At 37.8% G+C, this 12,580-nt stretch overlaps 1 protein-coding gene across 6 annotated transcripts in view; it reads right to left on the reverse strand.

Annotated features, from left to right (window-relative positions):
• The window catches only part of LOC139139753 (solute carrier family 23 member 1-like), a 54,964-nt gene that overhangs the window by 11,101 nt on the left and 31,283 nt on the right, over positions 1–12,580 (reverse strand). For 2 of the 6 annotated variants that reach the window (XM_070708647.1, XM_070708643.1), the window contains exons 2-4: positions 1,833–1,954; positions 1,549–1,695; positions 1,005–1,162 (exon numbers count right to left, since the gene is read on the reverse strand). In XM_070708647.1, coding sequence (XP_070564748.1) covers positions 1,005–1,162; positions 1,549–1,695; positions 1,833–1,904 — 377 coding nt within the window. In that variant the 5' untranslated portion in view covers positions 1,905–1,954. Of the gene's footprint in view, positions 1–1,004; positions 1,163–1,548; positions 1,696–1,832; positions 1,955–6,201; positions 6,291–6,351; positions 6,500–10,227; positions 10,490–12,580 lie in introns of those variants that run through there. The other 4 variants (XM_070708644.1, XM_070708646.1, XM_070708642.1 and 1 more) reach the window with 4 other exon arrangements.

Below are 12,580 nucleotides of genomic sequence, written 5' to 3' on the forward strand. Positions count from 1 at the left end.
AATGATCGATGTTCACAATGTATGGGGGATATTTTGTTTTATTGTTTAAACCATTTTTTGATTCCTCATGAATCTATCACCTCCTATGCTGAAGAAATTGACGAATCCCAGCTACCGGCGTGATGCTGGAGTATGTTTCTTTGCTTGCCACACCACAAGTATGTTTCCGTTTTAGATCAATACTTTATAATACCGAATAATCTCAAGGGCTCAGGTCTTTCATATTAAGCAGTAAATTATCAATATAAGGTCACACAAGTGTTTGGTTCAAGCCGAGTAATGCTTTGTAATTTGGTATGGGGATCATTTGCATAGGGTGTACTCTCCCACAATTAAGCTACGGGAAAAATTATGCTTCCATGATATTTGCTAGAGAACTAGCTGATTTTGATATTGCTGGTCACCGTCGATGGCTACGATGATGGATAGAAGTGAAACTTTCACCAGCCAATCAAAGGAAAACATACCTCACCAGCCAATCAATCAAAGGATAACATACATCACCAGCCAATCATACCTCACTAACCAATCAAAGGAAAACATACCTCACTAACCAATAAAAGGATAACATACCTCACTAACCAATAAAAGGATAACATACATCACCAGCCAATCATACCTCACTAACCAATCAAAGGATAACATACCTCACTAACCAATAAAAGGATAACATACATCACCAGCCAATCATACCTCACTAACCAATCAAAGAATAACATACCTCACCATCCAATCAAAGGATAACATACCTCACCAACCAATCAAAGGATAACATACATCACCAGCCAATCATACCTCACTAACCAATCAAAGGAAAACATACCTCACTAACCAATCAAAGGAAAACATACATCACCAGCCAATCAAAGGATAACATACATCACCAGCCAATCAAAGGATAACATACCTCACCAACCAATCAAAGGAAAACATACCTCACTAACCAATAAAAGGATAACATACATCACCAGCATACCTCACCAACCAATCAAAGGAAAACATACCTGACGCCAAACAGTACTTGCAGTAGAGTAACCATACCACACACGAAGAATATAGTGCCGATAAGTTCACTACGAGCAACGTCACTTTTTCCGATACACAGCGAATCTGATATCAAGATTGGAATGGCTACAGTTGCACCAAACATCGTCAGGTAATGCTAATTTTCAAAAAAGAGAAAAAAAAACACGCGGATTTTAAAGTCATGTGTTTATCGGTGATAGCAATGCAGCAACAGCAATATTTATCAACGTCATTTAGTAATTTATTGATCTTCAGTTTTAGCTTCATGAGAAAAGCTTATGAGAACTGAGCTTATGAGAAATGAGAAAATTGATATCCCAATAAGCGTATGGTGCGGTTTGTTGAGATGTGATTGCAGAGACGGGCGTATCTAGTCGTATTATCCTGCACACAAAATGCCTCGTTTTCCAAGTCATCGTAAAGTAGGGCATTACCTATGTTGAAATTCTTCTCCTTATTACCCTTAGAAATGATTTAGGAGAGAGTTCACAATACACCTAGACATATTGAAGGTCAAAATACCTGAAATCCAAGCAATATGGCCATATACCATCGTGGGGTTTCAGTTATGCCATAGGCAACGTCACCCTTCAAATTCGCCAGTATTTCTTTCGCCTCTTCTTTTGCTGTTCGACGTTCCCTAAGAACGTTGCTGTCAGACGACAATTCCTGCCAGAAAAAAAATGGTGAATCATCCATATTGTCGACAGGCTGTTAACACTAAGAACTATTTTGATACCAAACATAAGGCACATAGGTTGTTTCCCATTTCAATCTAGCACTGTTATCAAACCTCACACACCTACCTGTGTCGTTACGTCCAGCTTGACTTCCTTGGTCTGAGTGAAATTGTGTCTTGAATCGACGTTCTCTTCCATTTTATTCGACTATTTTTTTCTCTGTGATGGCGATACTAATTCAACAGCGACTGCAAAGAAAATGTAATACATCGACCTTCAGTCTTGTGTATAAATTATTTTGTCTTGTGAACAATTCAGTATAACAACACTCTCGAAACCTGAACAAAGGTTTATATTTTTGCGGAAATATCTCATAAAACGCTAATCACAAATTCGACATAATGTCAAGAAAGATTATTGAGATTTTTTCATCAAAATAAAATAACTTCAAACGTATAATATTCTGATTCTCGATCACTGAATTTCAATGAAAAAATAAAATAGAAAACTAAACACTAATACCAAAATAATAATGTTCTTTGTTAATGAGATCTAGAGTGTGAGTCCGAAAAGATTGTCACAACATTGTTTTAGATAATACGTTTGTCATGAGAAAGTTCATAGTGGCGATCCAATGGTAAGACTGAAACCACTAGGAAGGACAGTGAAGGACAGTGAAGGACAGTGAAGGACAGTGAAGGACCACGGAGGACGGTATTTCTGATTACAGACAGGACAAGAACAGTATTTAAAGTGCGCAACTGAGTGAAGGACAGCGTAACCTGTCAAGAGTAGGTTGATGGACAGTGTTGAAGTCTATCATTTTCACTACACAATGGGGTGATAATATTTTCGTACAGAATAGGGTGATAATACTGCTCTGCGTCTTATCCTTGGCAGAAAATGTTTTCTTTCGCCTAGTTGTGTACAGATAAAAAATGTTTAACCACTTAATAAGTTTACTGTCTGGCCTTTGACGTCCTTCTTTGTCAATCCTTTTAGTTTTCGCTCGAGCCACCTGACATATTTCGGTCGATAAAATTGAAGTAATTGAACTTCACAGACTTCAGCTTTCTTGATGTACTGTTTATTGCAACTTAACCAATGTTCTCAAACATTCTCACGAATTACATAATTTATACGGTACAGTATACACCTTAGTATGCAATGGTATATTTTGGTGTTAAGCATTATTGCCAATGTAAGGCTGCGTTCACGAATAACGATTAGGGGGGCTGGGGGAATTTCGATTGAAATCTTATTTTTTTTCAGATCCCCCCCTAAGTACCCCCCAAAAAATTTTCAAATGCCCCCCCTCTATATGGTCAAAATTTTTCAAGTCCCCCCCTAACTATCACAGGCCCGCATATTTGTAAAGGATGTGAGCGCAGAAAAAATAAACATGTATAGCGCCGTTCCGCTCACAGGTGTTCAACACAACCTGTTTTAGCACTTTCTATAGTCATATTCCCAAGGCAAGTTCTTTAAATGCATCAGCGAATTTTTTAGATTTATTGGTCTAAAAGCCAACATGAGTTAATCCAACTCTGACTAGGTCAATTGCTCCTACTGAAGAGCACACAAAATGACAATCATGAGAGAGTAGGCAAATTGTGAATTTTGGCTAATTGCCATATCGCACAGTGACCTACCAAAAATTTGTTTCAAAACTACAAGACATATATGGATTAGATGCTACTCAAAATTGACAACACTGGAAGGTAAAATGTTTCATCAAATAAATGTTTTAATCTCTGAAATTTTGGATGTAATAATTTTAAATTTGTTTAAAAAAATAATTCCATTTGGTCACATATTTTTTCTTTTAGTCTTTACTGTTCAAAGTTTTACATCAGATTCTGTAACATTTTATAACAAGAATGAGAAAATTTAGAAAATCAAGCATGGTGACCCCATCTTTTTTCTTTAATACCCGTATTTGATTATTCTCATATGCCAGAATTCAAATATTTCTATGTGTTCTTCCATGTGTTGCTCTCTGGCCTGATCTTGTGTACAAGTATGTTTCACTGTCATGAGCATCATTTGACCCAAACTCTTCTGCATGTACATCAGAGTCAGAGCTATCTCTGTCACTGCTCAGGTATGCAGTGACAGTGACACCGCAGGAGGAGAGCATTAATGATAGTGACACTACCCGTAGGCAGTAGCTGTATTAACTTTGATAATTTTGGCAATATTTTTGTTCAGTTTTACAACTGCATTCTTGTTCTACTCCCTACAGCATGTTGAATTCTCTAGTATTCAGCTAATGCTATCACAGCCTATATATGTGTACCATGCATTAAAACACTGACAACTGACTGTCAGTCTGGACTCCAATTAAATTATCACCAAATACGTATTTATATTTATATATACAGGCTTTGTTGACAAACTAAATATTGTGTGTTTGAGCATGCTGTAGGGAGATAGCAGGAAACTATAGTTGTTCCATTGCATAGAAATATTGCAGAAATCATTAACAGTTGCAGCTTCTGCCTAGGTTACGAGGCTCAAGTTTGTTTTTTACGACAAACCACACATTTAGATTTTTTCGAGATACAAGTCATGAAATGTGACAAAATGGTTCTAAATTTTGTTAAATTATTACTATGATGACATTAAAAATGGTATTCATTTTTCATTGAATTATCTACAAAAACTTGGAATAGGAAAATGTAAAACACAAAAGGGAACCAAAAATTTTCAAGTCCCCCCCTACAGGTAGAGCAAAATTTTCAAGTCCCCCCTCTACTACCCCAAAAATTTTCGAATCCCTCCCCTGAATTACTCCAGCCCCCCCCCCCCCAATCATTTTTTGTGAACGCAGCCTAAGTAAATAACCCTGATAGGCGAACTTCTTTTATAATTCAATCCATCATCCAACAGCCGAAAACCATTTGCAGAATGAGTACCTATCACCCATTATCCAATGAACCGATGCACAGTCGCTTGTGAATCGATGCATGACGGCCGCTTTGTGGTACGCATTAGAAAAGTGGGTGCATACCACACAGCAGCCGTCGTGCATCGACTCACATGCGCCTGTGAACCGATGAGGAGTGAAGCGTCTTGCTCAAGAGCACAGCAACATGCTAGCTCATCGGTTACGGGTATTGGTAAAGTAATTGACACTGGATCGGATAGAGGTATGAGATGGCGGCTACAGAACAACCAGAGAGGAATTTGAAACGTGTTTTTATTTTCTACCTTGACATTTTCGATGGGGAAAGAGTTGCTGTTAAAGGGTCACCAGCGGGTTTCCATAATGACACGAGCGTCTGGACGATCCCTTTCATCCCAAGACGACATTCGACGTATTCCAGTTCGGACACGTCACAAGGTACGAAAAAAGCGACCTACTATAAGACAGCCACTGATATCTCATGGTCGGTACATATGTTTTTATTTTATTGTATTTTATTTTTATTTTTTTTTATTTTATTTTGTTGGGAATTTTTTCGATTTTTCAACTCCAACACTGCCATTGTTAAATGAATCGTTATGGAAAGCGTTGTTAACAGCTGTATTCGAAAGTTGAAAGTTGGACGGAGCAAAAAGAGCCAAACGGGACTTAATTGTTTTGGCTTAGTTTGTGACAGGTCAGGTGACGATGATGCTTAATTTAATACAAGAGAACCCGCCGACGATAAAAACTGCTGTTATGTCAAAACTATAACATTACATTAATAGTCTCTCAGCTTAATTATAATTGTATATTCGATTTAGGCCATTATAATAATTCAAACTGAAAACTTAAACCATATCAACAACTCTAACAATATTTAGCGGCACTCGGTGTCTAGATTGTATGTAGATTAGCTGACACATACTTTGTGTTGTTTGTTACTGTTCCAATTAACATGTGACTGTTTTGAATCCATAAAGTCGGCTTACGTAATATGTAATGAGCTTTGCACCATTTTTAACAAAAGTTTGTTGAGAAGTAGACTTGCTCCAAGTCTGTGGTCATATTAATTTATCAAAAAAGAATAAATTGAAGGACTAAACTTCATCAGACTGTCGCACTAAGTGTTAAGCTGTTTTGTATAACGTGGGGTGAACGCTCGCCAGTAACTCAACTGCCGAGAAAAGCCAGGCGACCGGGGGCTTGTCTAGTTAAGAAGCAAAAAGGAAGCCTTTTGGGACCCCTCGAGCCCCACTCTTTCCCCATTAAAATGCATCATAGATAGAAAAAATGGTTTTCAGTCGAAATACACCAAAGAACAACAAAACCCGGCTACAACATAACTTATAGAGGCGCTGTCAACGTCAAATGCGGTTGAACTCAAAACATGTTTTTATGCGACCACAAACTTACATTACGCAGCGTCAACATTGCTATCACAATGCAACTTGACCTTCGGTGAAAACACTTCGCACCATTAACAATCTACTATGGGGCATTTAGTGTGATGAACTATAACGATGACGGCGAATGTTTAACTGTGGACGCGGGAAAAACAAAATCGCGAGGACGCGAAATCTCTACCTGCTCATGACCGACATACGGGACTTGAACTCCATGCTCACGTTTCTGCACTGAACTAGCTGTCATCGCCGAAACTTGTGGGAATCTCTGCCCGAACATTACCTAAATTTGGATATATGTAAGAGTGACGACTTCTTCGTCCGAATTTACCTTTTGAACACTTATATCTGGCATGCATAACTTTGCGAATCCAAGGTCCTTCGTCTAAAGCCGACCGAAACTTATGGACCCTCCTCTCCTAGCGCTACAGTACTTCAATTCAGATAGGTGTTGCCACTGGAAATCCTTTGTATCGACCCATGATGAGTCGTTTTGAATAAATAACAAATGGAATTCATGACGCTTCAATGAGATCTTCAGTGAGCAGGTCATAACCAGTTTTACAAGAGCATACCCCGGATGTTTACTGGGGACCGTTGTTCACAGAGTTCTCTTGAATTTATACTTTGTCGATTGCCGCAAAAGCTGTTTCACCTAAATTGTCGAACTTCATGAACCCAAGTTGACTTCTCAATCATTGATTCTATGCATTTTTTGTTCGCAAGATGTATCTCCAGACTATGGATCGGCCTGTCCACATTCCCGTTCCCTTGGTGACCCGTTACTGTGGTGATTACGCCACCAATGTTGACAGTAAATTTCTGAAGACCTTTCAAATAAAATAGGCACAGGTTCCGATTTTGCGTTTAATTTAAGCAACTGCGCAATAAGTGAGAATCCTCATAGAAGTAGGCGTGCATGCATGGATCGTTTCACTCGCACGCCCGCTTGTTCATCGTTTCCATGTGGAGCGCACGGTCATTCACAGCTAGCAGAATCCAACGGTGTCATGGAAAACTGCAAGGGGGCAGTCATGCTTTTTCTAATACAGCACAAAGGTAGAGAGGGGATCATTCTATTTTTACCAATGCCAATCAGGTAAATAAGCCTTGTTTCAATATACGAATTCAGGGTCCGAACCAACAACATACGGCGCCTGAGCCCGCGCCTGAGTCACCGAACGAAGACATCACAAACAAAACCGCTCGGCTAAATCCACACGCTGTAGCGTTCACGAAGCACTCGCACATACGTACTTGCTATCGTACATTAACCTTATATCAAAGCAATGAGTACATCGCTAAACCGGGCTTCAGACAGCCTCGGGGACGGGGTTAATTCTGTCCATCCGCAGAACTACTGACCAAGGTAGAAAATTGTTACTTGAAATTATGGTGATTCTAGTCAATTATCCACGTATTTTCATTTTCTGACGTCGGAGTAAAGTCGGGTACTAGTGTCAGGCAGGGACATCAAAGAGGCGAGATTAAAGAGTCAAAGAGGCGAGATTAAAGAGATCAATGTATTAGAACGTGATCGTCATTTAGACTTCATTAAGGTCAATTTCGAAAACTCTTGAATGGAGATTTTCCGAACTTCAACGAGTGCTATTGCAATTACAATATGTGTAAAACAGATATAAATAAAAGTCTATACGCTTATTATTTCTCTGGAAGTTTTGACACGCTTTTCCCATGAAACGCCGTGTTGCCAGCATGATTTGAATTGTGGTCCTAGACTACTTTTAAAATTTCATTTCGGCTAAAACAAACCGGAGTCACTCCTCGGGAAGATTTTGAAACAATTGAGCCTGGAATTAGGATAAGGCGAGCTGTTGTGGAGTAAATTGCCCTGCAACTTGGAAACATTGCTTTCTACCATCGTTGTTACAGTTACTTAACCTTCAACGTAGAAACACTGAACATCTCCAAAATTTAAAAAAAAAATCACAATTTTATGTTGAAATGGCATGCTAGTAGGGGAGAGGGTAATGATATTGTTATGACGCGGGTCACTATTATTTTGTTCACTCAGTTTGTCAAATGTCACAGAGGACAGCGACCTTAGTCAATCAGTTTAACATACAGGTACTTGACGGCCCTGCAAATGATGTCGGTTTGAGTCTATTTTCAATCATGTCAGATGAAGTGAACTGGATGTTAATAAGACAGGTAAACCATTTACCAGCGACACTGAAGGCAAGGTCATTAAAGGTCATAGCCCTAAAATTAACCGATAAACCACACCAAGCGACGGTATACCAGGAGAGTTTGACCAGTTCACTGAATATATGTACAAGCGATAACCAGTGCACACACATACGTACACAGACAAAGATAAAGACGAACACACACACACACACACACACACACACACACACACACACACACACACACACACACACATATATATATATATATATATATATATATATATATATATCTCGAAGTACACAGGTATCCTCGTGCGAAATTACAGTGCTTGTCGATGTTAAAGCAGAGAGTTAAAAATAATAACACAAATTACTTCAAGTATAAAGTAATGATATCTGTTACTTAAGTTTCATGTATCCTGCAATCATCAGAGTGAAGTGAAAGGATTACTAGCTCGACACTCTTATTTGGGATGTGCCGTTCTATTTGTTGGTGGTGTTAAAATTTGGTAAATAATATTTCTTTTGGTGGCGACATTTTGAAACCAGCTCAGAGCGTTAGTTTAACAGTGTAGATTTGATGTGCAGCTTATAAATATATATATATATATATATATATATATATATATATATATATATATATATATATATATATATATATATACACCAATACACCATAAGTTACTTCAAATAAAGTAGTTATATCTGTACTTAAGTTTCATCATACATCCTACAATCATCAAACAGATGATTGTAGGATGTATTTTATATATATATATATATATATATATATATATATATATATATATATATATATATATATATATATATATATATAATCTTGTAGTCTCGTCCGAGACTATATAATATATAATATATATATATATATATATATATATATATATATATATATATATATATATATATATATATAATCTTGTAGTCTCGTCCGAGACTACAAGATTAGACATTGACAGTTGAGCGTAAAACTTTTGTCTGAGGTTAACCTACGTTAGTGATTACAACCCATTAGATCCAGATAGCAAACAAATTGTATCATTACATTCTGACACAGATTCTTACACTGTAAAGGTGCTATGGTCATTCTTCCAATTATTTTACATTGTCGCGGCAATAACGTTATCATAGACCCATAAATCCCGAATGTAAACTGATGCACGTCGGCCATGCACGCAACATGATCACTGTGGTTGTATTACATTACGTCCGAAACTACAAATTGCCCCACAGTTCAACAGCATCGACTACGACTAAATTCATTTTACATGTAAGATTGTGGTTGTTAAACAAATCACGAGCAAGGATCCACAGTACAGCTCGACGCAAGAGACTGAAGGGAAAAGTTTTGGATAAAAAGATTTCGCTCATCATTTCCAAATGGACTTAGACGTTGAACACCAGTGTCTGTGTAATTTTCATGATATTGTTCGAACCGCATTCTTTCCTCTATATTCCAACCAGTTCCGAACAACTTCGGTCACTTCTACTTTCCTGCAAGCCAATGATCTGGCCCAGTGGGGAGCGTATAGGAACATTGAATGCAGTTTTCGGTGAACAACACAAAGCATGAAAAACGTCAGTCCTGAGAATATTTCACAGACTCTATATTTTTGGTAAATATCATACTTGATAGTTAATAACGACAGTTTGCAAGTATCATTGTGGTGTCCAACTTACATTGAAAGACGATTGTTCAACCGCTTGACGGTGAAAACGCTTGTGAACAAGCTTGCTCTGATTTCATTTCATTGTGTACCGGTAAACGCATCGCTTCGATTCAATCAGTCTAATAAATGTCTTTTCCAAAACTTTCTCTATTAAATCAAGCAGGTAGTAGTAAAAATCATGTTTACTTCCATAGGACGACTGTACATAATCGGTGAATCCAAACATCAAAGAGCGATCTCTGACCACTTCCCGTCGTTTTGGTCTCTGTCTATATTGTGACATATCATAATCTTATAAATTAGCGCCAATTGGGAAGATATACACATCAGGTGAGGCAAAATATTCGCATTGATATCATTACTTACAAAAGACAGGCCAGACTTCTTTCAAGACGGTGACCTTTCAAAATTAAAATAATCTGCAACAGTTTTTCTTGTGTGTCTTCCTTTTCATACAAACCTTTTTGAAATTTGGCAGCCCAGGGCAGCAGGTTTTCCCAGCGATCGAAAGCGTTACCTTTGAGTCTGCGAAGTAGTGAGTTAGTTTCTGCCGGAACACAGAAACTCCTCGTCTGTGGCCGGATTCACTGACTTGGCATCCTTGCACCGTGTACCGGCGGCTGACGGACTGTGTACACGATGTAAAGCAAAAACAAAATGATTGACAGTCCCATAATTACTTTGGTCAATAAGAAGAACGCATACTGATAATTTTTGCATACATTAAAACATTTGTTGCTCTCCTCATAATGCGAAGCCACCTGGACATTGAATACGTTACCCGCTTAGCCAATATGGTATAAAGTTCGCATACATTGACCGCGTATTAAAACTGATCGGCCGACCATCGCAAATCTTGCGAGATTTCCAGAGAAATGTTCAAGAGTTATATTCAGGGAAAATATGTGTTCATCTCTGTACCAACTGGCAGCGGTTATGACGGACGTAGGAAGTCTCCCCAGGCCCATATTGTTCTGATTTTCATCACTTCGGACACGTAAGAGAACTGACTAAAGCTATCTAAAGTCTCCCCACTTATAGCTCTGATGAAGGAGCAAGCCTAGAAGTTGAATGAAGGACTAAAAGCTGTGTACATCAGCTACCAGCTAGTTGATATGACCTGCGTAGGAAGGCCGGTTCAAGGGGATCCAGAGGTAACTCCTCCCAATACGCAAAATACGATGATGTCATTGTATGAATAACATATTAGTGAATACGTCATTTCATCAATAATTTATAGCAATGTAGATCGTGCAAGAAAACCAAGTCTGTGAATCCAGATGAAACTTCCCTGTATGGCGTTTACCCCACTCAGCACATGTTAAAGAGAGGATGTCGTCGGAACTGCGTGTGTACAACTTTCTTGTTTACAAACAATGTATTTCATGCATGATATCTAGATCCATCACGTCAACAGAGCTGCAACATTTACATTTTACGATATTCAATATTAACAACCATGTTTAACTTTCATCGATCGCCAACGTACCCTAGATACAGTGTTTAGGGAGCATTCGTTTTTTAGGGGGGGTCAGTGGAACTTTAGCGACAAATGAAATGCAAAACGCGACTCCCGTCCAACGTTAATTTCTAAAATTTGCCAACCAAAAGTTCATCAATTGTTAATTGTGACCCCCTAAAAAATCATTCCGTCGCGGCTTCGGACACGTAAAGAACATTAAATTTGATTCATTAGCCCTTTACACCTTGGGGAAAAAATCGGGCCCTTCGAAAGTGTTTTTCAAGAAAATGAGTGACCCTCCCTAATTTTCATGCACAAAAAACAGCCCTTGCGACCCTCCCCAAGATGTCGGTCCGTATCAATAATATCCAAATTGACATATAATTTTGTATTTGACCTTTGAACTTTCAAAGAATCCTTTTTGAACTTTGCAAATAATCACTTGGGTGAAATTCAAATATCATACTTGTTTTCCACATCTGTTTTTTTCAAACCTAATATTCTCATCACGTACTTTTATATCAATTGTCAAACATTTATCAAAGCACAGATTTAGCTAGTTTGGTATTGTAAAAAAAATATTCATAGTTTGTTACAGATCACAATGTATAGTGAATCAACATGTTGGTTGAATTCCAAAATCAAATTTCTTGCTTACACATGCAGCTGTAACCCACCCTTGTCCAATCAAGCTCAAGCATATTAAAGGGACATAAGCTGTAACCTATGGCAAGTTTTTCAGCATTCTGCTTCTGTATATAAACTACCGTGTCTGACCCTAATCCGTTTGTCATGCTGAAATTTCGAGTATTCTTTTTGTCAACACAGCTTATATGTGTGTAGTGATTATTGTTTATTGTTTACAAATGAATTATAGTCCGGACTTGAATACAATTTTCAACAATAACAATGTAGATTATACTAATACAGGTTGGGTTGATATGCTAACTACTTGGCATTAAATTACAGTTTAGGGATTCAATGAAGAAAGTATAGGGAAACCACAAAACAAAAGTTGTGAAAAAATAGCCAAAAGATACAGCTTAATAATCAAGAGTCTATAAATACACAGATTTAGCTACTTTTGTATTAAAATATATCCATACTAGTACTTTCCTCATTGACTACAATGTATAGAGAATCAGCATTTTTGGTGAAATTCCAAAACCAAATTTCTTGCACACACATGGACTTGTAATCACCCTGGTAGTCTAACAGTACACTAATACCGATTAATAATCAAGAGTCTATAAATAC

This window comes from Ptychodera flava, chromosome 9 (genome assembly GCF_041260155.1).
Source record: "Ptychodera flava strain L36383 chromosome 9, AS_Pfla_20210202, whole genome shotgun sequence".
NCBI classification, from domain to species: Eukaryota; Metazoa; Hemichordata; class Enteropneusta; family Ptychoderidae; genus Ptychodera; species Ptychodera flava.